This window comes from Sturnira hondurensis, unplaced genomic scaffold, assembly GCF_014824575.4.
Source record: "Sturnira hondurensis isolate 20B ecotype Veracruz unplaced genomic scaffold, ASM1482457v3 Scaffold0021490, whole genome shotgun sequence".
NCBI lineage: Eukaryota > Metazoa > Chordata > Mammalia > Chiroptera > Phyllostomidae > Sturnira > Sturnira hondurensis.
Genome location: NW_028094121.1, coordinates 2,393,248 through 2,419,332, shown reverse-complemented (window position 1 = coordinate 2,419,332; position 26,085 = coordinate 2,393,248). Strand labels below are relative to the sequence as shown.

The 26,085-nt window shown below is 48.0% G+C and overlaps 1 protein-coding gene across 1 annotated transcript; it reads right to left on the bottom strand.

Moving 5' to 3' along the window:
- Nucleotides 1–5,272: 5,272 nt before the first annotated feature.
- On the bottom strand, nt 5,273–10,049 carry MYCL (MYCL proto-oncogene, bHLH transcription factor). Its single transcript, XM_037032604.1, has 3 exons — nt 9,841–10,049; nt 9,001–9,481; nt 5,273–5,892 (listed from the first exon to the last, which is right to left on the bottom strand). The coding sequence occupies exons 1-3, from the start codon at nt 9,946–9,948 to the stop codon at nt 5,294–5,296; spliced, it is 1,188 nt and encodes a 395-aa protein (XP_036888499.1). The 5' UTR covers nt 9,949–10,049; the 3' UTR covers nt 5,273–5,293.
- Nucleotides 10,050–26,085: the final 16,036 nt, after the last annotated feature.

Here is a 26,085-nt window from a genome sequence, read left to right as displayed (position 1 = left end):
GGACATAATGGTTGCATAACATTATGATTTAATACCACTGAACTGGATACTTAAAAATGGTTAAGGTGGTAAATTTGTTATGTGTATTTTACTATAATAAAAATAATTGGGAAAAGAAGCTAATAGCTAGCATGCCCATGGAACGCTTACTGTGTGGTAGGCAATGGTTGGAACTCACTACAAAAAAAAACTCTAATTATTTACTAAGACTTACTATTGCTCACAGAAATCCAGTGAAGCAGGTGCTATTGTTTATACCTGTTTTACAGATATCAGGGCTAGGAGAGGTTAATAATTTTCCCATGGTCACACAGCTGGAAAATGCAGAGCCAGATTCAGGACTGAGGTCTGTTGGGTGTGAGAGACCGTTTAACCATACTGCTTCCCTGAAGTTTACATGTGATCCATCACTTCCTGGGCACCTACTGGACCCTTGGCACTGAGTCTTGTGGTTTTTAATAACTCACCTGATAGAGACTTTAAGAACATATTTACATTTCCCGGCCAAAAGAATGGTAACATTAATACAGTTGATTCCTTTGGCAGCAGTTCTAAATAAAGACATTAACAAGAGCTGCCCACTGGGCTTAAAGTAGAAATGTCCACACCCCAACGGAACTTCAGCTGACACATTTAGATACCTCCCCTTCACCTCTCCCCACCCACCCAGTCCTCAATCATTGCCCAACTGGTTATCTTACTCTTAGAAGGGAACCTCCCTTGACTCTCACTCCCTATCACCTTCCAAATCTACAAAGCCATCCCCTCCCCCTTCTCTTTCCAAAGTGAATATTCTGCAATATCCTGACCCGAGGAACACTTTAGACAAATTCAGCATGTCTAAGATCACTCAACCTGTGTCTGTCCCCCTAAAATAGCTGCCAATAGGAGCAGGAGTTAAGCATATCGTTAACCTTTTGTTGTTTAACGTGATGACCTTTCTTTTCTATACCAAGAGTGGCTTCTCGGCTGCCCCTTACTCCTGTCCACATCACCAAGTTGAGCGTGCATTCCCTGAAATCCAGGAATAAAGTCCTGACTATTTCCGGACAAAGATTGAGGTAGGAGTCTGTAGGAATAAACTAGGAAGGAGATTAAAATACTTCACATTCCAGAAACACCCTCTTTTCCCCACCAGGAGATGTCTTTATTCCCACTCCTTTCTCAGCAGAGTGGGACTCCAAGGAGCTGAAGTTTAGAGTCAGGCAGCTGGTGCTACAGCTGTGTGGACTGAGAGATAACGACTTACGGGGAACGGTTCTGAGCTTCAGTTTGCTTGTCTGTGAAAAGGGTGACACTATTCTGTTCTCCAGTTTGTTGTGAAGTTGAAGATATGCCAGACAACTAGCATTATGCCTGTACCTGAGTCTTTACTATCCTTTTGAGGACCCAGGAATGCTCTCAAGGTTTAGTAAAGAAAGAGAAGTCCCTACAAATTAGTCTCGTGACAAATGTCCTCAAAAAAGGATGGGGGCCTGCTCCCCGGAGCATGCCCGCGCCTTTCTTCTCTCCCAGGTGTGCATCTTTACTTTTCCCTCCTGAACTCTAAGGGTCCTGTGAGACTTTCAACTAGGGCAGCCACAGGTGGCAGCAGCTTGTCCCAGGCTCCCTGCCATCCCCCGAACCTGTTGCCAAGGCCCCCTTTTCTGACTTTTCGGTGAGCAGCCCACTTGGGCTCACTTCTTCCCTGTAATGTTTCTAGAGCCAAAGCAGCCCCGCCTAGGCTCTGTCCTGTTGCTTCTTCTACCCCAAGCCCTTCCTTTGTTTCACCGGCCCCAGCTTTAGTAAATGTACTCTCAGAAACAATCCATCAGTAAAAAGGATGTGAACAGTTGACCACAACTAAAAGGTTTAAAAAAAAAAGATTGTATTTGTTTATTTTTAGAGGGAGAGAAACATCAGTCAGTTGCCTCTTACAGGCCACCAACTGGAGACCTGGCCCACAACCCAGGCACGTGCCCTGACTGGGAATTGAACTGGTGACCTTTTGGTTTGCAGGCCAGTGTTCAATACACTGAGCCACACCAGCCAGGGAAAAAACAAAAATAAATCAGTATTTCTCTTTCTCTAAAATAACTTTTAAAGAGAGAAATCCAGTAATCCAAGATATTTTTATCGAATGGCTATTTATGGATTGGGTTTGGTAATGTAGGGGTTATGGGGGTGGAGTTTACCTACAGGAGACTGGGTTTAGGGTTCTGATTTTGTCATGTGACTGTGACCAAGAAACCCCTCTGGGCTCCAGTACCACGTGGCAGATATTGCTTATTTACAGGTTGTGATAAGGGGCACCTGGTACATGTGAGGACTTTATGGCAGCTTTCTGACTCCACTCAGGCTCTGTAGGAGTGTAGGAAGGCAACGCCCAGGTTTCAGCTTGAAGGTGGGAGTAGCTGAGGCCAAGTGGCCTTCTCTCACCTTGATGCTCATGGCCTTTCTGAACAACTGTTTTCCTTTCAGTCCCAGAAGGGGCCTCTCTGGGGCAAGACTCACCCTCTCGGCCCACCACTGGGCAGAGGGGCTGGTCATGGGGCACTGGCTTCACTTCATCCCACTAAGTGGCAGGCACAATGACCCCACGAAGAGTCCCCAAAAGCAGTTATGTGATGGGATTCATATTTACCTCCTTCACACACCTCACGCTAACAAAACAAGCCCATCATGACTATGCAGCCTTTGAGACTTTTGTCTGTGGAATAGGCAGGGCTGGTTTCAAATCCCAATTTATTCACTTACTGGCTGTGTCACAGTTCCCTCTCCTGCAGCCCTGGCGTGTGATTGGCGTGGTGTAATATGGAGGAGTGAGCTCAGACATAGGCAGTAAGTACTCTTATCAGGAAGAGCTATTACTAAATTCTCTCCTCTTGCATTTATAGCAAGTTTATGAGAACTATGGGAGGGAGCAGGAGTCTTGGTTTTTTCTCATTAAATCCAGGGAAGAGGAAAAAAAAATCCCATTGTATCACAAATTCACTGTGAATTTTTAAAAAGATGTCCTGCGCAGGATCATCACACCACTGGAGTACGAACAGTCTCACCCTAAAGAATGTAAGGCTTTACAGTTTAGAAAGGGGTTTATCCTCCACTTCATTTAATACCTGCCAACCCCTGTGAAGGGGCATTTATCCCTGTGTTACAGGTAAGGAAACTAGGACTCAGAAAGATAAAGTTAAGGGCACACAGAGTAAGTGGTGGAACCAGGATTTCAAGCCTTCTAAAGTACAAATTCAGCATCTTCGCAATTCCCAAGAGAATTGTATGCTCACCAAGTGCTGAGCCTACATTGTTTGGACATGTCTGAAACGGCATTTCAGGAACCCAAAGTGGAATGACCAGGTTAGCAACATGGTTAAGAGAAATGCAACCCGCTGGCTCCCTTCTGGCCACCCTAAAATTGTCTTCCTTGGTCCTGGCAGACTCAGCTGGCATAAGCTCCCCCAACTCTGATGTGTTGGAGAAATCTTTTATTAGATGTCCCAGAAGGCAACATTTTAAAATCAGGAGATCAATAACCACAACTAAATAAAATATTTCAGGTAAACGTGTCGATCAAAATAAATCAGACTCTTGCAACAGAAGAACTGCCAGAGGCATTTTTTTCCTCGTAGAAAAACAACACCAATTTGCAAAAGGCATACAAAAATACAGTATAAAAAAAGACTGCTCCCAGCATAATACCCAACAGCAGCTTGTAAAAGACAAGCTATTGAGGTGAGACATCAGTAACCTACTTCCCACCCATCCTCCAATGACAGTTCCAGAAGTCAGCTGGCTCCAAAAACCATGTTCCAACAGGTACAGAGGCTTTCCCCAAACTTCCACTAGCGTTCTCTGGCATCAGGAAGCAACCTCAGAAACACACTCTCATGCATAATAGGTTTGGGGGTAGCAGGTGGTTTTCCAGAGCCACGTACAGTCTTCTACCATCCTTCCCTGCCCCACTTTCAAACCTAAAACCAGCAGATACCTGCTGCCCTGGGGAGAGTTCTGGAGGGGGTTGGTTCTTCTTCCAGGCTAGGCTTAAAGGCTCCTGAGGTTTGTCCACAAGACACTGTAGGGTTGGGTGCCTTTCACAGACTGGAGGCTGCACCTGGAATCCACTTGGAGGTGCCAAGTCCAGCTGGGGCAAAATCCATCATGGTCCATTAAGCAGAACTCCCACCAGGAAGCTAAGCTGCCTTCTGGAGCGCTGGGTGAGTCCCAGCAGCTCTCCCAGTAAGAACTTCAGTAAGTCTCAGATTCTAGGAAAGGGATTCATGCCAGGCTGGTAAGAGGCCCAAGGGTGGCTGCAGAGACAGCAAGCTCCTTGGAGTTTTATGAAAAGGACGGGTTTGCATGGTTCTAGTAGAACTTCAAACTTATCAGTCAGGGATTGAGAGGAGAGGCAGCTGGGAAATAGGAAGTGGTACAGGTCTCACCCCTGACATCTGCCTTGTGAATGGATTCCAAGATGGAATACACCTGGGTAGGGAACAAGTTCACAGCCAGGATGCCAACCTATCTCTAGGCTAGGGCCCATTTTCCTGTGTCTTAGGGAAATACTTCTGACCTGTGGAAACAAACAAGTCCCTTATGAGGACAGAATGGTCTCTCCCTCAGAGGAAAAGGCCCAGAGGGCTGAGACAAAGAATCTGGAGGTCGAGCTCTTTAAGTGTCAAGGTCGCAGCACCAAGAGGGGGAAGAAGGTCGTCATCTAACATTGCAATATATATGTATATATAAAGGTTTACAACTCCTCAGGTAAAGTGTCTGACAGTGAGGTAACGGTCCACGCTGATCAAGTCTGCAAGCTTGTCTTAACCCAAGACAGCTCATGTGTCTCCTGGAAAAAGGAGCCTCGGGGAGCGTGTCCAGGCCCAGCTGTCCTAGCATCACCCCAGAGACAGCAGCGGGAGCATCCTTTCCCAGCCTAACGCGCATCTGGAGTGTGAGGTTTCATGCAGGCTGGAGGCCCCATCCACGTCCACCACCTGTTGCATAGCATCTGTCAGGCTTTTCTCCAGAGCCAGTAAGTGAGGCCGACCCGGAGCTCCTCAGTCAGCTGCCTGCCCGAGAAGCCGAAGGCGCCACAGAAGACAGAGTGCTCCCGTGAGTCAGGGAACAGGGAGAGCAGGGGTTCCAGGTTTCCAAGAATGCAAGCCCTTATTGTGTGCACCGGCTGCAATGCATCCTGGGATCTACTGTCCAGACTGTCCCACCATAACCAAAATGTGCAAATTACTAAGGCGGGGAGAAAAGGTTAAGAAACAAACTTGAGTTTTTGTAAGACAGAGCAGTCAGGCTTTTTGGTCAGTTAATAGCCACTGAGGAACGCAATTCTTTTCTGTAGTTGCTGCTGCCGGCATCGGAGCTGCCTTTTCTCCGTAGCCATCCTCTTCTCTGCCCCCACCAAGGCCTGCAAGTATTCCAAGGCCTTGCTCAGGATCACCACTTTGGGGGCCTTGGAGCAGCTGGCCAGGGTGGGGACCTGGTCCCTCAGGGCCAAGAACCTCGAGCGGAGGTCATTTCGCCTTTTGCGCTCCAGGAAGTTGTGGTTCTTCCTCTTGGTCACATCCTCAGTGTCAGAACTGACAGGTTTGGGGTGGCAGGACTGGGGAGCCTCACTTTCCATAGGCAGGGGGCTCACAACCTCTTCATGTACCTCATCTTCCTTTTCCTCTGGAGCATCTCTCTCCAGAGCCTCTTCCTGGGGACCCCTCTCTGAAGCCCCGCCTTGGGAGCAGCTTTCTGGAGGGAAACGGGCAGCGTAGTTGTGTTGTTGCTGATGGATGGAGATGTGGAAGTGTTTCATGCAGGGGTCCAACGGGTCTGCCCGCACTGTGATGGTGACTGGCTTCCGAACGCCCAGGGACTGTCTCTTCTCCACTGTTACAACATCAATTTCTTCACCCTCTGTGCAAGAGAAGAGATCAAGAGAAAAAACACCCCCGGTGAGAAACACATATAAGGACCCTAGGCTGGAGCTTGGGAAAAGAGGTGACATTTTCCCAATTTAGACACAAACAAATTGAAGTGAGGGGAAAGACAGCTGATTCACTTGTAATTGGGTAAGGGCAGGATGAATAAAGGAAGGTAAATAAGGGAGAAGGAAAATATTCTCCAATTTCCTTTTGTACAGCAAGGCTTAGATAAGAACAAAAGGCAGACCCAAGCCAACAGCCCCCGGTCTGCATAGGCTCTCCCCTCCCCCACTCAGAGGATGGAGAGAAAGAGCTATCAGCCTGGGACAAAGTTTAGCTATAAAGATCTTCCCCAGTCGGGCTCTTTCATGCCCCATCAGAATTGTAAATGAGGGGTCTGTGGGCAGAGTTGCCCTTTGTTCCTGCCCAACACAGCCTGCACTTGGGGAATTGTTACTTTTCACAAGTTATAAATCCTATTATTCCCCCACCTCTCTATTCTACTATCCCTTTCAGGGGAAGATTCAGAGAAGGGAGGGCTACAACACCCCCCTCCTCACCCACAGAGGGGAGGGAAACGTTTCCCTTACGGGCATTTTGTTCCTGGGTTCAATGGGTTTCTAAAGTCATCCATCATTTGCAGGTTGCCAGCCCCACCCCTTTCCCTGGACCAGAACAGGGTTGGATTTGTAACTGTAGGTTGGCAAAAGCTGCAGGAACTCCACAAAGGTACAAGCGACAGTTACCTGTGCCAGGGGCTGGAACTGGGCAGCAGAATAGTCCCTATCTCCACACAAGGACTGAGACACCAGGGGCCTGGACATACCTGGACATGCCCCCAGACATTCCCTGGCTGGAATGTCTCTTGGGTCACCCCATCCGGGAATGGGGAAGAAAACCTTCCTACTCTACACGTTTTCAGCGCACCCCCCCCCAGAAGACCACCTTAATGCATTTCACCCTGACAACAGAAGATCTCAGTTCTCTGTCTCTTTTGCAAATCAGGATGCTTGAGCCCCTTTGTCAGGAAGGCTTCCATTGTGTGGACAATCACATTATTTCTCCATTAATAAAACCTGACCATTCAGCCTTCCTAGCCCCAAGGCCTGTGATTGGCTGACTAGGCTGTGTTTGGAATGCTGTTTTACCCAGCCCCTACCTGCTATTGGCTGAGCTTTGCCATCAGTCACTCTCTCCACCCCCCTCATTGTTTGCAATCTGTTGCATTTTGTTCTAGTCCATGTGGCCCCGTGAACCAGGAGCTTCCAAACAGGTTCAGTTAAAGGGGCAGGTCAGAAAGTGATTAAGGAGGCTTCCCCACATCTCAGATCTTTAAATATATCAATGTTAAACCTGCTGGCTGGGAAGGCTCTGCCTAAGGACGACATAAAGTAAGATCACTATTTTCCTTTTCAGAGAGTGGTGTCTAACTCTACCCAGACAAGGAAATGCACTGAACAAGAGGCCAACACCCTCATGTGCCCAGGGAGAAGCAGCGCTAGATCAGTGAAGGTAGATCAGCCAAGGCCGCACATCACCTTTGTAACATTCTGGACCTCCAACTAAGATCTCCAAACTCTCGAAAGAGCGTTCTTCTCCCTCTACCACTCCATCAGCCTGGGTAGAAATACAGGGTCCAGCAGAAGTAAGGCCTGCTTGACTATGATTATTAGAGTAATAATATGGGTGTAATAATTGATAGTTTTAATTTGAACATTTTGTCTAAAATGTCATATGGTGTGCTTGAGTGTGATATTGTTATGTTACGGAATTACATGCTTATGATTTTGTAATAAAAAGAGGGGGGCATTATTTGTGCCAGACCTAGTATTGGTTTCTTGATCTCAAAATTCCCATTCCAGCCATTAAACAAACACAAACACAAGCAAGCAAGTTAGAAATGACCTTAAAGACAGTGGACTGAAAAAAAGTGGACTTTTAATTGTTTTTGTTATCCTTACTTTTCCCTTCAAGTGTGTGATGACTTCCATACCCCATTCCCCAGTTCCCTCCAAATGGTCATGTAAAAGTTATTTATAAAAGTGACAGCGAGTTTTCTCTGTCCCAGTTTGCCTGATGCTAGCCTCAGTCTGCACCCAGTAAAAATATCCTGTCTGCTATTGCTCTGCTGAGACAAGGTTGGGCTGACAACACTGTAGTCTGGTGGCACAGGATGCCAGTCTGTCCTCACTGAGGTTTACATTTGCATTCAGGGATGGGGGAAAGGGCCTGGAGCTCCTTACCCTTGACCCCAGCATCTAGCCAAGAGTCTAGCACGAAGTAGGGACCAGTGAACATTTTTTGAATGATAGTCTCAGATGGATTGGGTCGGAATTAAAGGGTCACCTTTCCACCTCAGGCCAAAGCAACAGGGCGAGGTGTAGCCCTTCTCAGATAAACTACTCGAAAACCCTCTACACATCAAGGAAGAAGTGTTTGGTTGCCAGGACGGAAGGGAAAAGAGGATGGCTAGATGGCAGGAAACTGGGGCTCACTTCTAGTGATTTCCTATTTCTAAGCCTCAGTTCTTCCGTTACTGGGGAGAGTTCATTCCTCCCCTACCTGCCTCAAGGGCAATGGTGCTGATGTACAAATGGTAAGGGGTGGGAGAGGTTCTTAAAGTAAAGCAGATAGGGGACTAGGTTTTTAAAAGGATGAAATCTCTGACTTTGTACAAAAAGCTCTTCAGCTTCTTCTATCTCTAGGGGAGTGTGAGTTTCCCAGGAAGAGGCAGCAACAAAAAACTTCAAGCCTGGAGACCCTTAAGGGACCCTTCCAGCCTCCAAGACAGAAGTTCCCTGCGGCGCAATTCCAGTATTGCCCTCTCTGAGTGCAAAGCCTCTCACCCTGTCTCCCTTGTCCCCTAGGGTTCCAATCACCATCAAAGAAACGCTGGCTCCCACGCCACTTCTTTAAACTGTTTACTAACACACCCACGTGCCAGACAGACACCGCTGGGGGCTACACCGGCAGCTGCAGCCAGAGAAAGGGGGAGGTAGCCGAAGGGCTGGCAAAGACCCAAGGCCTGACCTCAGGCAGCGGCAGAGTTTTGGCCACCCATGGGGTGTCCCCCTGATGATTGGCCCCGAGCGGTCCTTACCCGAGTCGCTAGAGCTCTCGGACCCCGAGCAGGCCTGGGTCTTGGGATCCCCCAGCAGACATGGGGCAGCGGGCACCGGGTTGCCGACTTCGAGGCTGGGAGCGCAGTCCGGGGCGGCGGACACCTTGGACGGGTTCCCCCGGGGAGCACCAGTGGCGAGCCGTTCCCGGGCCGAGATGCCGCTCCACATGCAGTCGCGGCGGATGATGGAAGCGTAGTTCCTGCCCCAAGCTTTTGAGTGGCCCCGGGATTCTGCCTCATCCCCAGCGCCCCCTCCGGGCCACGGCTCCGGGGAACCAATCCCAGAGTCCGGGTCCCCAACGCCGGGACCTGAGCCCCAGGGCGGCGACGTGGGGGGCGACGGCACCAGCTCGAATTTCTTCCAGATGTCCTCGCTGGGTGCCGTGGAACGGTAGAAATCCTCCCCGCAGTCATAGTCGTAGAAATAGTGCTGGTACGAGTCGAAGTCCATGTCCGCTCCCTGCGAGAGGGAAGGGGGACGGGCTGACTGGGGTAAGGGCCCAGAGAGGAGGCGTTCCCGGGTCCCCCAGCACTGCAGGCTGCAAGGCCCTCGTCCCTCCCAAACCTACGAGCTTGGAACCCACGCCCTTCCCTCGCGTCCTGGGAAGCCCAGTTCTGGGTCAGCGTGCCCAGGGAAGTCGCTCACAGCGCGCGGACGAGCCTGTGGGGAGCGAGTTCAAAAGCAAACTTTGCCAGCACCGCTCGGAGCGCAGCTCCCAGGGCCCGGCTGGGCCGGGTGGGGGCGCGCTGTGCCCAGAAGGCAGCTTGCAGTCTGCGCCCCGGGACCCGTGCCCATCCACCGGCTGTTCCTAGTCTCACCTCGCTCCAGCCGCCCGCTACCAGGAGCGGAGCCGCTCCGGGCCGGCTTAGGGCAGCCCGGCAGTCTGCACGCAAGCACATGCGCGCCACCGAGAGCGCGGCCCGCATTCAAGAGCGCGCCCCCTTCGCGCTACCTCCTCCCTCCTTCGCTCGTGCACGGAGGCCCAGACGCTACGGGGATAGGCGCGGGAGCGCGAGATCCAGGCGCATTGTTTCCCGGCAGCCTTATATCTCGTTGCGCGCCCTGGGCTCTGGGACCTGGGGGCGGGCCCAATGGGACAAGCCACACCCCCTACCCACTGCCTCCTGGCGGTCGACAGGTGGGGACTGTGGCTTCCACTCCAATCTTGGTTGCTCTCCCGCTCTAGTCTAGTCCCTATACCCACCCACCCCCATAAATTGCATACTGGGGAGTGCAGGGCAGGCGGCAAGCTGATGCAGCCCAGCGGTCGTCTCGTAGGGACGTGATTCTTTATTAAGACCCGGACAACTCCAGCAGATGAAACTAAAACTGCGATCCTTCCCCACTCTGGGATTGTGACAAGAGCTACTCCCCGTCCTGCCCCGCCCAGCCCCGCCCAACCCCAGAACCCACTTCCCAGGCCTCGCCCGGCTTAGTTCAGGTGCGTCTGGCCCGCGGGCGAGGGGGCGGGGAGAGGGGGAGTGATGAGGGAGGGAAGCCGTCGCACCTCGCACCTCCACCGCGCCACCTGGCGGCCCTCAGCCCTGAAGTGGGGCTGGTCCCCAACATGCGCTTCATCACCCGTTGACCGGTTTCTTTAGCTAGGTGTTCCAAATCTGGACCCCAGCGAAGTGAGGGTGACGATTCCAGACTTTGAAGCCTGAAACTGCACTTTTCTGTGATTCAGTTTCATCTGAGTCACATAAAACTAAGGGGTGGTAATACCTCACAGAGTTGTGAGGATTTAAGATGATAGAGTATCTAGAAAAGGGAATTTGGCCAGGAGGAGAGGCCAACAGAACAGATAGCCCCTGGTGCTGTGATGGGGAGAATTTTCCCCCAGGGACAGGCCACGGCTGAGGCGCGGCCCCTCCCTCTCACCACACACAAAACACACTCCGTAGAGGAAAGAATGGGGATCTGGGGTGCAGAAACTTTGTTCAAGCTACTTGCTAGCTGTAGAGGCAAGACATTTGAGGCCTCTGTCTGCTTACTTGTAATATGGGGACATTGCTTGCAGCTGCATCTCTGGCCAAGATGATGGACATATAAGTCCTTTATGTCACCTTCCATGTAGACTAACTTTGGTAAAAGAGGACAAGCTTAACTACAAGGTTATTCTATTTAGGCCAAGGAAAGTAACTTGGAATAGCTGCCCATTAATCTAGAATGCTTTACCTAGCATTCAAGGTCTTGTCCCTGTCAACAAGCAGCAGCCTGATTGCCTGCACTCTGTCTCTTTCCCTCTCACTCCTGTATTCTAAGAACTATTCACTGATGGCATCTAAGCCGAAGGAAAGGAGAAATGCAAACAGTTCAGTGCTGTTGGAACATGGGACATGGTGTGAGCTGATATATGGATTGGGAGAAGGCAAGGTAGATGATACCCTCAGTTTTAGATATTGGGTCTAAGGTGTTTGTGGGACATCTTTGAAAGCAGCAACTAGCTCTTACTAGCTTTGCGACCTCAGTACCTAGAACAGCTTCTGGCAGGTATTTATGAACTTACCGAGTGACTCAGCCAACCAGATTCTACTGAGACAGCCTGTGTGCCTTGCTTTGTGCTGAACAGAAGGCCCAGATCAGAAAGATTCAGGTCTGGTTGCAGCCCTGAGGCAGAGGGATTGGAAATGCCTTTTGGCGACTTGTTTTCTGGTCCACAAATGGTTGCTGTACCAGAGCTCTCGGTGGTAAATGAGGGAAGCCAACCCTAGATAAATTGAAGCAGAAAATTACTTCACTGGAAAGATTTTGGGTTTAGAATCCATGGGAAGTTGGGAATCTATGCTTGGAAAATGGGTCTTCCTTCTCTATCTAGACAAGAGTCCTTACTCAATAGCTCCTCCCCACCATGGTTCATTGTAGTAAGTGATATCTGGAGGCAACCAGGAGGTGACTCCACCTTAAGAAATAGGATAAAGTAAATTAAGTTGTCATCGAGAGTTAGGCTGTTCCTTCACTTTGCACTTCACTTAATGTCGGTCTTCTTCCCCAGACTGTAAGCTCAGTGAGGGCAGGGACAAATATCAGTCTTGTTGACTGCTGTAAACTGCAGGGCTTAGAACAGAGCCTGGCATGTCGTGGGTGCTTTGTAAATGTGTTGCACTGGACATGACCCTCTAGTACTTTAAAATAGAGATGTATCAGCTCCTGGTGGCAGGATGTGGGGAAGGGACAGCAGTGAAGGTGGCAAGGAGCCCCTGAAAGGAGGCGGGGAATAAGGCGTTCAAGCAGAAGCAAAAACAGGAGAAGAAGAATCTGGAGGAGCCAAAGTTGAAAGCTGCAGGGAAGGGCCCTCTGGCCACAGGTGGAGTGAAGAAATCTGGCAAAATGCACCCCTCCCCCATGGGGGGTTAAAGGGTTACCTTTACCCTTCTCTCTCCTAAGCTCCAGGGACCTCTTCTTTTACCTCTGTAAACTTATTTCCTAAGCCCGTTTTTAACTATGGCTCACTTCTACCTCTGTGACTTTCTAAATAAACTTTCTCTCATTACAAAAAGAGAAAAGGTGCCATGGCTGGTGTAGCTCAGTGGATTGAGCGAGGGCCTGCGAACCAAACAACCGCAGTTCAATCCCCAGTCAGGGCACATGCCTGGGTTGCAGGCCAGATCCCTAGTAGGGGATGTGTAAGAGGCAAGCACACATTGATATTTCTCTCCCTCTCTCCTTCCCCTCTCTCTAAAAATAAATAAATAAAATCTTTAAAAAAAGAGAAAAAAAGAAGGTGGAAGAGATTATAGGGGGAATAAATGGTAATGAAAAAATCTATTCAAAGTAAGCTATTAAAAAAAATCTGGCAAAAGGAAGCTGCTCCTGTGCCTGGGACAATGGTAATCCTAAATTCCATTCCTGTTTTAAAATCTGGATTCCCTGTCATAACATCTCTTGCAGCCTATAGCTAGAATGATGTTGTCTTGGAGCCTGTTGCACTTTTAAGAATAAACTTCTGTAAAAAAAAAGTAGACTTCTGGCCAAATGGAGGTATAGGTAGATACACTGTGCCTCCTCACACAGTCAAAAGAAGGGCAACAACAATTTAAAAACCAAAAACAACCAGAACTGACAGAAAATCGAACTGTATGGAAGTCCAACAACCAAGGAGTCAAAGAAGACACATGCATCCAGACTAGTAGAAGGGGCGGAGTCGGGCAGCCTGGTAGAGAGGACTCATGGCAAGGCCATGGCTGGCAGACCCAGCAAGATGGCGGATTATGGAGTAGGATGTGGTGGGCAAGGCTGCAGCTGGCTGACAAGGCAGCAGCTGGCGGACCTGGCGGTCCCACATTTGTGTGCAGATAAACCAGACAAAACTGGGGAGTGGGATGCACTGCACAAACCAGGGTCCCAACACTGAGAAATAAAGCCTCAAAGCACCGATTGAAAACACCCATGGGGGTTGAGGCAGCAGTGAGAGAGACTCCCAGGCTCATAGGAGGGTTTGTTGGAGAGACCCACAGGATCTAGGACCCTAGAATGTACACAAGCCCACCCACAGGGCTTAATCAACACAGAAAGGCCCAGTTTCCTTGTGGGTAGCAGAAGAAGAAACTGGAAAGTGGCAGAGAGTGAGGCAGGTGGCATTATTCCCTCTCCAACCCAGTCCCTACAGATGACATCAACGGATCAAGGTGGGTTGCACTGCCGGGGTGAACGCCTAAGGCTCCGCCCCTCACTATGTAACAAGTCCATTAAGACAAAAAAAAATGGCCCAAATGAAAGAACAGATTAAGCTCCAGAAAAAATACAACTAAGCAATGAAGAGGTAGCCAACCTATCAGATGCACAGTTCAAAACACTGGTGATCAGAATGCTCACAGAATTGGTTGAATGTGGTTGCAAATTAGATGAAAATATGAAGGCTGTGCTAAGTGACATAAAGGAAAATGTACAGGGAACCAATAATGAGGGGGAGGAAACTGGGACTCAAATCAATGGTGTGGACCAGAAGGAAGAAAGAAATATCCAATCAGAAGAGAATGAGGAAACAAGAATTCTTTAAAAAGTGAAGAAAAGCTTAGGAACCTCCAAGACATCTTTAAACATTCCAACATCCGTATTATAGGGGTACCAGAAGGGGAAGAAGAAGAGTGACAAGTGGAAAACTTATTTGAGCAAATAATAAAGGAGAACTTCCTCAATCTGGCAAAGGAAACAGACTTCCAGGAAGTCCAGGAAGCTCAGAGAGTCCCAAAGAAGGTGGACCCAAGAAGGAACACACCAAGCCACATCATAATTACATTGCCCAAGATTAAAATGAAGGAGAGAATTCTAGAAGCAGCAAGAGATAAGGGGACAGTCACCTACAAAGGAATTCTCATCAGACTGTCAGCTGATTTCTCAAAAGAGACCTTACAGGCAAGAAGGAGCTGGAAAGAAGTATTCCAAGTCATGAAAGGCAAGGACCTACATCCAAGATTGCTCTATCCAGCAAAGCTTTCATTTAAAATGAAAGGGCAGATAAAGTGCTTCTCAGATAAGGTCAAGTTCAAGGAGTTCATCATCACCAAGCCCTTATTATATGAAATGTTAAAGGGACTTATCTAAGAAAAAAGAGTATAAAAAATATGAACAATAAAAAGACAGCAAATTCACAGTTATTGACAACCACACCTAAAACAAAAGCCAACTAAGCAAACAACTAGAACAAGAACAGAACCACAGAAACGGAGATCACATGGAGGGTTGGCAACAGGGGAGTGGGAAAAGGAGAAAAGGGGGAAAAGGTACAGAGTAGTGTAGACGGTAGGTAGAAAATAGACAGGAGGAGGACAAGAGTATTGTGGGAAATGTAGAAGCTAAAGAACTTATTACACATAGACATGAACTAAAAGGGGGGGAATGTGGGTGGGAGACAGTGTGCAGGGTGGAGGGGAATGAAGGGGGGAGATGGGACAACTATAATAGTATAATCAATAAAAAATATTAAAAATAAATAAATATAGGTAAATGTTTAAAAATGATGAGCCATGCAGTGGCTTGTCGTTTTAGTTCTTCTCATTCTGCCATTTCAACCTTGGCTCTGAGGTCAGCGTAAACCCAGCCCAGAATCCTGTCAATGTTTGTTCTTCAGTCTTTGTTTTATCCTGTATCACCTGGTATTAAACCAACTCATTTGCAAATAAAATAAAATAATAAAGTAAGATAAAATAGATGTATCAACTTTGGAGGTGGAGGCAGAGTTAGGCCCAGTCTATCCTATAACCTGAATAAAGGTATTAATGCAGCTAAAGAAAAGAAGTGCCCGTCAGGAGGGGTCTGGCCAGAGATCAAGAAGGGCTGCCAAGGCAACCACCAGAGTGTCCATCCTAGCACTTCCTGGGGACAAAGATGCTGATCCAGAAACATGGGAAATGGAGGCATCCTTCTTTGAACCACCCAATTCAACCCCCACTTCATTGGCTGCACCAAGCAACATGCTGAGAAACACTTTATTCCCTGTGTAGATTCACTCCAGGGAGAGAATGCACTCATCAGCAAATGAGAAGATCCAGTCTGCCTCAGAGCTTTGCTTCTCTTTATAAATTAATGAATTGGTATTTGACTTGAAATATCGGTCTCATGAGCCTGGTTAATGTGTGACTGTTCATAGAAATGCTGCTGCTCTTAGGGCTAACAGCTCTGGTTTCTGAAGAAATGTCTGGACCCAAGATGGTGATGAATTTGCCAAAGTAACAAACGCTTCCCTAGGGACACTCCATTTTTCTGCAATTTTTAAATTTTCTTCATTTTTTCCTAAAAAAGATTTTTAATAAAAATAATACATGAACATAGTTTTTTAAAAAGCAACTAAATGTATGACAAGTTAAATAAAGAGGCAATCTTCTGCTGTGCCTTCTCCACCCTTGATTCCCAGTCCCCAATAGTCTTTTAGCTGGTTTTTGTACCCAGTCTTCACTTCCATATTTCAAGTGATCCAGATAACTTTTGCTGATTTAAAAATTCTTATTGACATCTTAATTTATTTTTATTTAGTTTTTAAAAGGGAGGAGTATGGAGGGTTTTTAAAAAGATTTTTTTATTTATTTTTAGACAGAGGGGAAGGGAGAGAGAAAAAGGAGAAGAGAAATATCAGTGTGTGGTTGCCTCTCATGTGACCCCACTGGGGACTTGGCTTGCAACCCAGGCATGTGCCCTGGCTGGGAATTGAACCGGTGACCCTTTGGTTCGCAGGCCTGTGCTCAATCCACTGAGCCATACCAGTCAGGGCTCATTGACATTTTATTTTTAAAAATCTTTTTAAAGATTTTATTTATTTACTCTTAGAGAGAGGGGAAGGGGGAGAAAGAGAGGGAGAGAAATATCAGTGTGTGGTTGCCTCTCATGTGCCCCCACTGGGGACCTGACCTGCAACCCAGGCAATTGCCCTGACTGGGAATTGAACTGGTGACCCTTTGGTTTGCAGGCCTGTGGTCAATCCACTGAGCTACACCAGCCAGGGCTCACTGACATTTTAAAATAGAAGAAGATGTAGCACTTATATTTCCCTTTTCACTCCCACATACTTGGTCTTCCTTTATTCTTCCATTAGAATTATAGTTCACATTTAAAATAAATATTCAATATTTATAGTATTTTAGCTATATATATTCAGAGTTAAATTGTCTCATTTTTTCTTTTGCTTAGATGTCTACGTACATAGTATGAATTTAACCCTACACATTCCCACTAGAACTACAAAGATCATTTCATATGGTCAAACATGTCAGGTTCCATTTTTTTTCTTGGAAACATCCCTTCGTGGAGCCCTTTGTCTTTCAGCTCCAATTTGAACTTAGTGAGCTCTAGGCCTGCTCCACAATTGTCATTGTGCAAGTTCCCTTCACCATCATCCTGGAAATTCCCTTTGTTTCCCTCTTCTGTTAGCTCCCCTGTTTTCTGGAGCTTGGTTCTTCTTCCTTGATTTACTCCCTCCCATTGCGGAAGCACATCCTCCAGCAGAGACCTGAGAAAGGGTACTTGAGAAGCAAAAGTTTTGAAACCTTACATTTCTGAAGTTGTCTTTATTATACCCGCACCTTTGGTTGATAGTTCAATTGGGTACAAAGTACTAGATTAGAAATACTTTGTCCTCAGAATTTTATTTTATTTTTTAAAAAGATTTTATTTATTTATCTTTAGAGGGGAAGGGAAGGAGAGAGGGAGAGAAATATCAATGTAGGGTTGCCTCTTATGCATCCCCTGCTGGGAACTGGCCTGCAACCCAGGCATGTGCCCTGAATGGGAATCGAACCTGCGACCCTTTGCTTCACAGGCCCATGCTCAATCCACTGAACTACACCAGCCAGGGCTATTTATTTTTATTTTTTAAATTTATTTTTAGACAGAGGGGATGGGAGGGAGAAAGAGAGGGGGAGAAACATCAATGTGTCATTGCCTCTAGCATGCTCCCTATTTGGGACCTGGCCCACCACCCAGGCATGTGCCCTGACTGGGAATCAAACTAGCGACGCTTTGGTTCACAGGCTAGTGTTCATCCACTGAGCCACACCAGCCAGGGCTATCCTCAGAATTTTAGAGGTATTGCTTTCTTGTTTCATAGTCACCAGCCTTGCTATTGCAAAGACTAATATCCTTTAATCTGTAAAACTTTGTATGTGACTTGTCTCTCTCTGGAAGCTTTTAGGATGTGCTCTTTGCCTTGATATTGTGAATTTTTTCAGTGATGTGCTTTGGCGTGGGTCCATTGTAGAAATAAAGAATTTGACTGGCTCTGACTGGTGCAGCTCAGTGGATTGGGCGTTGTTCTGCAAACCAAAAGGTCACTGGTTCAATTCCTGGTCAGGGCACATGCCTGGACTGGTGGGGGGGGGGTGCCCAGGTCCCCAGATGGGGGCATGTGAGAGGGAACTAATGGGTGTTTCCTCCCCTCTTTCACCGTCCCTTCCCCTTTCTCTAAAAATGAATAAATAAAATCTTTCAAAAAAGAAGGAAAGAAAGAAAGAAGCCCTGGCTGGTGTGGCTCAGTGTATTGAGTGCTAGCCTGCAAACCAAAGGGTCACAAGTTTGATTCCAGTTTGGGACACATGCCAGGATTGAGGGCCAGGTTCCCAGTAGGGGGCGCGAGAGAGGCAACCATACATTGATGTTTCTCCCCCTCTCTTTCTCTTTCCCTTCCCCTCTCTAAAATAAATAAATAAAATCTTTCAAAAAAAAAGAATTTGACTAGCCCCTGTGTGTGTTTCTGTTACCTTCTCCCTTCCCTAGGAGATAGCCTCAAAATCCTTGGAATTTTCTTGGAGTGATAGGATGGTCTTTGCTATTCAAGGCTCCCAAAGAATGGTTTATGCTAATGAAGGTACTCTTGGTGGGTGCTTAGATAATTTAAGATGATTTAGGATACGGGTTGGCCAAGCCAGAAGGGCCAATTATATGATTATAGGGTTGAGGCTTTAAGCCACGTGATGTCAGCTTGATTTCTGGGAGAGGGAAGGGAGCTGGAGGTTGAGTGGGCAGTGATTCAGGCAATCATGCCTACATAATGAAACTCCAGTACAAAGTTTGGATACTGAAGCTTAGGGGAGCTTTTCTGGTTAACCAAACTGTATGAGTATTATTATACATCCAAGCACTGGTAGGGGTCTAACCTCCCATTTATTCCTTCCTTCCTGTTTTTCTTTTCTTTTTTACGGCCTTCACAATTAATTCCAGAACATTTTATCACTCCAAAAAGAAATCCCATATCCATTAAGCAGTCATTCCCTTCCCTTGCGAGTTTATATTTTTTTCCCTAATGCATTTACTGTCATTTTAATGGAATTTCAGGAGTGAGGGAGATGAACACATGAGATCAATCCTCACATTTAGCCAGAAATCTGCTCTTCCTTTCAAACTGCAACAATTCTCACTTTCATTAGGCAGATTCCTGAGCCAGGTTGTCTGGGAGGGCTCTCTGGAGGAGGGAAATTTGATCTGAGCCTTAAAGATGTCTAGGATTCCAGTGGAAGTTGAGGAGATGAAGGTGGGAGAGAATGAGAAGGGAGAGTTAGGGAGGAGAAAGGGGGAAGGAAGGGAGAGGAAGGTCTTTGGCGATAGCACCCGAAGAATTTAATCAGATTCAAGTCTGGTTTATTATCCCATATCTATGGTTCTGTGACGTCTGCTTGGGTTTCACTGAAAAGCAGCCCGTTCCTTAGAACCCCAAGGAATGTGGCCTTGCCTTGAGTGCCTTGAGGAAAGAGTTCTGGGGACTCTGGGCCTCCATCTCTGCGGCCAACCCCAGAGAAAGGCCCGGCCTGTTGCGACAGGGACAGTTTTCAACAACAAAGAGAAATAGGCTGAATTAAAAACTTATTTGTTTGCAAACTGTGTTACTCTGATCCAACTTGTACTGACTCAGTTTTCTCATCTGTAAATGCTTATCTCTAGCAGCATAATTGGAGAATTAACTAAGATGCTCTTTGCAAAGTACTTATCACAGAGCGCCTGGCCCAGAAAAGAATTTCAAAAACCTCAGTTGTCTTCTCTTTCTTGCTTTGGGAATGTAAGGTAAACAGCACGAGTGAAGTCTCAACCAAGGAAGGCGTCGAATGCCTGGCTATCAACCGACGCTGAAAGCCACAGAGAATTACAGGAGGTTTGTGAGTGGGGGAGCGACACGGACATATCTGTGCTTTGGAAAGATCACTTCTGGATGATGCAGGAGGGAGAGTCAGAGCCCTAATGCTACATCTAATTGACTCCATTTTCTCATATGTGCCCAACACTCATGAATGGTCCTCATCAGTGTTTCCTTAGTGGCTATGTGTTAATGTAAACACTTCATCCCTAACGCAAACAGGGTTTCTCAGTGTGCCTTCTTAAAGATAGGTGTAATGGAAGAGGGTTCGCCACACTGGAAGGGCTGATGTAGACAGCCTGAGCTGCCACATGGGGCATGAGACAGGGTTTTTGAGAAGCTCTGGAGATTGCGATAATGGCTGAAGCCAAGGGGCCCTCCAGACACTGCCCCTTAGAGAGGGCAAATGCCAAGTGCCTAGTGCCTGAGGACAGTTGATAAACCATCTCGATCCCTCTTAAGAAACTTTTCTCCTGAGGGAAGATAACTTCATCCTTGCCCTGCTTTGGGTGCTGAGCTCTGGGTGCAGGTGGAGCAAGAGAATCACCTGGAATGACTCTTCTGTCCACTAGAGGGAAACCCAGGCTAGAGAGAAAATCCCATGCTGGCGGCCTGAGGTCGAAGGAAGCTTGAGGAGGGGCCAGCCCTTCCACCTGAGTTCCTTAGGCACTGGACTTGCTTGTACTAGCTTGGGGAGAGCCAATTGTTCAATTTCCAGGAATTGTGGGAACTGGTTGTTAAGCACAGTCATTAAAAATTAAAGTATATAGCCCTGGCTGGTGTAGCTCAGTGCATTGAGTGCGGGCCTGTGAAGCAAAGGATGGAGGTTCGATTCCCAGTCAGGGCATGTGCCTGGGTTGCAGGCCAGTTCCCAGTGGGGGACCCATGAAAGGCAACCACACATTGATATTTCTCTCCCTCCTTCCCTTCCCCTCTCTCTGAAAATAAATAAATAAAATATTTTTAAAAATTAAAGTATATACATGTATGCTTAAATAAATTCTAAAAACCAAGATAGTGAAGACTGTAAACTCGTCATTCCTTACTTTACTGTGTCTTACTATATGGATTGTATCTGTTATGGCAGAAGTACTGTCCATCTCCAACTTTGGCAGCTGACATTGGCCATGGTGGAATGTGTATTCCACGGAAACCCACAAATTTTACATATCAGAATTTCTCCCCATCCTGGGACAGCTGTTAGATATTTACTAGGCCTTTCCCACATTAGGTCTTGTGGGAGGAGATAAGCTTTTCCTGAAGTCTTGCCAACAGACATACTTGGAGACAACCCATGGACGGAGCACCCAATTCAGAAAGCAGAGGCTGTAGGTGGGTACAGTGGAGGGAGCATTGTTGTGTTGTTGCAGGAACTTGACCCAGAGGTCCAGTCTCAGGCTTTGTGCAAACCGCTCCCCCCACCAGAAATCTCTCTGTGCCTAAGTGCTCAGGCATGCTGTTTTGTCTGCCTAGCAATGAAGCAAGGTCCTAGATCATCCAGCATTAGAAAATGTGCCCCCATCAGAAGGGGCGGAGCTTCCTGAAGGGTAGGAAAGTGCCCATCTGGATCTACATCCACAGGCCTGGTTCATGCCCCTGGGCAGAAATGTGGGAACGGCTGCACAGAACACTGTGGGGGGGCGGGGGGGCGGGGAGGGGGCAGCAAGACCCTGGAGTCAAACGGGTCTGGGCTGCTGCATGATCCGAGAAAGGTACTTAAACCAAACGTGTCCCCAGTCTCCAACTTGTCAAATAGGGATAAGAAGAGTCATCATGCATGTCTGGTGAGAAGATTAAATAGAATTATTCACGCAAACCTCTCTCGGCTGGGCATCCCACCCCCTAGAAGGTAATCCGTGATGTAGAAGTTACTGTTATACTAGTGGAGGGGTGGGGGTGGGTGCTGAATTTAAATTGCCTCTCAGTGCCTGACCACCTTGATGCTGTGTGTCAAGGAGGTGGGAGCAGGACGAGAAGGACCAGGAGGCAACAAATCCGTGTTGGCACTGCCAGCAGACACAACTAGGAAGTGGAATTGGGACGGGGAACCAGACCTCCAGCCAGGACTCGGCAAATGCTGGGTGAGGGGAAAGAGGCACCTCCTTCGTAACCCCCCTCCAACTCCCCCACCCCCCCACCCCCACCGCAACTCCACGGCTGGGTGGAGCTCTGGGGCCTGAGGGCCGGCAGCCGGACGTTGCAGGCCCCTAACTGCGCAGGAAGCCTTGGCCTGGGCTGTCCCGGAACATTAAAGCGGCGGAAGGGAGGGAACAGCCCGCACCTGCATTGTGCAAGCCCGGCTCCCCGCTGAGTCTCCGCGGACCCCAGGAGTGAGTTCTTGGCCTATGCCACTGGGGCAGGGCCCGCAGCTTTCAGACAGGTAGTAACTGGGCAAAGACTCAATCTGCGCTTTCGTTCATTATTCCTACATTCACTCATTCAGGCATCCATTAGTTATTTAGCTGTGGCAGGAGCTGGTGAGCAAAACAATCCATGAGCCCAGGGACCCTTACAGTTTGCGGCCCAGTGGTCAGATGGCTGGGTTGGAATCCTGGCTCCTTCACTCTCTAGCTGTGCGATTTGGACAAATTATTTAAGCCCTCTGGGCGTCAGTGCGTGGAGTGTTGGATTAAGTGTGCAGAGGATTTGATGATCCATTACTTCCTTGAGTGTTGGATTAAATGAATTTCATGTGATGCACTTGGAATCCTGACTACAACTACTAAGGATTTTTAAAAAGAAGCCATATTATCTATTTATTTTTAGAGAAAGGGGAAGAGAGGGAGAGAAACATCAATGTGTTGTGGCCTCTTATGCACCCCACACTGGGAGCTTGGCCTGCAACCTAGGCATGTGCCTTGACTGGGAATTGAACTGGTGACCCTTTGGTTTGCAGGCCAGTGCTCAATCCACTGAGCCACACCAGCCAGGGCTAAATAAAATCTTTATTTTATTTATTTATTTATTTTAGAGAGAGGGGAAGGGAAGGAGAAAGAGTGGGAGAGAAACATCAATGTGCAGTTGCCTCTCATGCGTCCCCTACAGGGGACCTGGCCTGCAACCCAGGCATGTGCCCTGACCGGGAATCGAACCAGTGACCCTTTGCTTCACAGGCCCATGCTCAATCCACTGAGCTACACCAGCCAGGGCTAGAAATAAAATCTTTAAAACAAAAGATCAAAGGCCTAGGAAGTTCATGTTTTATAAACTGTTAATTGGGTATTATGCTAGAGGCAGTCTCTTCTTTAAAAGCATATTTTTGTATGAGTTTTGCAAAGTGGTATTCATTGTACAAGGGAAAAACCTCAGGCAATACTGCTGTTGCAAGGGTCTGCAAGGCAAATTTATTTTGAAAGGCAGATACTGTTGTGATTATTGATTGCTTGATTTCAAAATGTTGCCTTCTGGGACATCTTCTAATAAAAGATTCCTGAAAAATGTCAGAATAGAGCAGTTTGTGCCATTGGAATCCCCTGAATCAAATACAAGTTCTGCAGGCTGTTGAATTTTCACCACTAGACTAGAGGTCAGAAGTCAGTGATTGGGTGTACTTTGTGGAGACCTGAACAGGAAGTAGAGTGAAAATGGAGAAAAGGAGCAGACAGGTGACAGGTATTTAGTAGAATTGAAGGAGGAGGAGAAAGGAAGCCTGGTTGACCCTTAGGTTTCTGGCCTGGGACAGTGGGTGGGAGGTGACCTGAGGGTTCAGAGGAAAAGAATGAATTTTTTTTTTGTTATGGGGGGTCTGAGAGTCTGGGTCCTGAGATCAGTGGGATATCAGGGGTCTGGTGCTCTGGAAAGAGCTGGGTTTGAGGCCTAGGGCAGCCCCTAAGGTCCTGTTTACATTAAGGGATTAAGGATGGTTAATGGATTGGGTTAAGGATATGAAGGGATTGGAAGGATGTTAAAGGAGGGTGAGGGGAGCCTGCAAGACTGCAATATCCCGCTGCCTCCTCAGATGGTTTTAGCCTTCATCCTGCAGGGCTAGACCCTCCCCTTCCCTCACTGCAGAGGTAGTCTGAGGAATAGGTGGGCAGAAAGGATTTGATACCGCTGCAACTCAAATGAAGGGGGAGGTGGGGCAAGACCCTAGTCAAGTTCAGTACATCTCAGTGACCTTCAGAGGTTCCTTTCTGCCCATCATGGTAGCATGGTGAGCCTCTGGGACACTGTTGGGAAGGGGAGTTCAGAGGAAGGGCCTACACTGGCTGGAGAGTGAACAAACAGGGCCCCAGGGCATTCTTTTAGCTGGTGGGATGTTGGCAGCCAGGGTTGCCTGTAGCTGACAGAGGGTAGGACACCCGTAGGTCAGGCTAGGGATCCCCACCCCTTGGGACCAGGAGGTGTAGCAATCACCATTGATAGAGATCATTGATCTTGCTTGGGAGCCAGAGATTTGGGCTGGAGCAGGGCTGAGCTTTGAAATAGGCTTTGACTCTTATTATGTGCAGACACCACACATGTTTTGTCTAATCTTCATGAGAACCCTATGGAGGAAATAAAATTTCCCCCTTTCTACAGAGGAGGAAGCACACTCAGAGTGCAGAACTAACATTCCAAGGACATGCGGCTGGTGAGGGGCAGAGTTGGGAGGACAAGGCGGGAGCTCAGGCTCTGTTCCTGTGGTTTCTCCTGAGTGGCCCCACTTTTGCAATGGCCTCTCAGCAACCTGGACACAGGCTCTACCCTGGGTGTTCTCCCAGTTTTCAGTTTCTCCCTGACCGTCAATCAAAAGATGATCCCGAAATCCTGTAAATCTTATCCTTCTACAGATCTTGCACCTGTCCCCTTCTGCCCATTCCTGGAATTACTACCCCAGTTTGGGCCTCATGATCTGCCCTGACTGTTATGTTACATCAGCCTCCGCTGTGGTCTCCCTGCCTTTCAGTCCTCCCACCCCCATCCCAGTCCCTTCTCCACATCAGCAGCCAGAAGGTTCTTCTAAAACACAAGTCTTGTCCCAGCTGGTGTGGATCAGTGGACTGAGTTCCAGTCTGCAAACCATAGGGTCACCAGTTCTATTCCCAGTCAGGGTACATGCCTGGGTTGCAGGCCAGGTCCCTGGCTGGGGATGTGCGAGAGGCAATTGATGGATGTATCTCTCGCACATCAATGTTTCTCTCCCTCTTTCTCCCTCTCTTCCCCTCTCTCTTCAAAACAAATAAATGCAATCTTTAAAAAAAAACAAAATGCAAGTCTGACCATGTTGCTGTCCTTTTTTGTTTGTTTGTTTTTGTTACTGTCCTTCATAACACCTGTCAAGTATTTGCCTCTTGATAAAATTCCAATTCCTGAGCAGGTGGACACTGATCACCAGCCGCAGATGCCACCCTCCCCTGAACAAGCCCTGAACTAGGCTTTCTCACCTCTGCACCTTTACCCCCACTGCCTACTCTGCTAACAACAATCTCCCTCATCCGTGTTTGCTGAATGAAGTCTGGCCAGCTTCATAGAGGGCTCTTTTGCCAGAGTGTGCCTTGGATTGAAGTCCTTTGTGTTCCTATCTCTCTTTCTTACTGAGCAGCTCCTGGGTGTCCTCATTCTGTGCCCAGCATAGTATGTGAAATACTGAGGAGGTTCTGAAAGTGTGGGGTGGGAGCACCTTGGCCTCCATCTCCCACCCTCTCCATCCTGGCCTCTGGCTCCTGGTTCAGACCCTTGCCTGGCTTGGATTCACTCCAGTGATGGTAGTAGCTCCTGATCAGGTCTTACCTCAGCTTCAACTCCTTTTTTAGCTCTCATCTACTTTAAGCTTTAGCTCTAGCTCCTGGCCTGAAACCAGTTTGTCTCAATATCCAGGACTAATATTTGCTTAGCCTATGGGGTCTCAACTTAAAACCCATCCAACTATTTCCTATTCCTGATCCCCCAGCTCCATTTTCCTGGGCTGAAGTATCTAGCCTCCTTGGTTAGAAGGAGGGAGAGCAGGAAAAGACTAGCACAGAGCCCCAGGAAGCCTTCCCACTTCTGGGGTACCCCCAGTCTCAGAGCTACCTTGCTGCTGAATCCTGACCCAACCTCAGGGCTCTGGCCAATGCTATGGGGACAAATAGTTCCAGGTTGGAAGAAAGACCCTACCATTTACTGGCTGTGAGGATTGAAACACCCTCTTTGGGCCCCCACTCTCTTGAACAGAAAATGGGATAACAGGTGATGTTGGGATAACAGGAGACAAGCTGTGGAGGCCTGAGCACCATGACTGGCTCAGAGTAGGTGTCAGTAACTGTGAGGGCCTTTCCTCTTCACCCTGTCCTCAGGTCCATAGAGTAGCTCCTACAGGTGCCCTGCGCATTTCACAGAGCCCATTGCATAAGGGCTTTCTTTTAACTATGACATTGGTGGGCCTGGCACAGCCTTGCTGCCAGGCTTCTAGCTTGGGCTGTTGTTTCTAGGGCCTGTTAGGCAGTGGGAGCAAAGCCAAGGCACCATAGTGGATTGCCTGTCCAGAACTCCATGTCCCTGACGTCAGGAGCAGACACAGATGCAGAGGGTACTGGGGGAAAGGGCA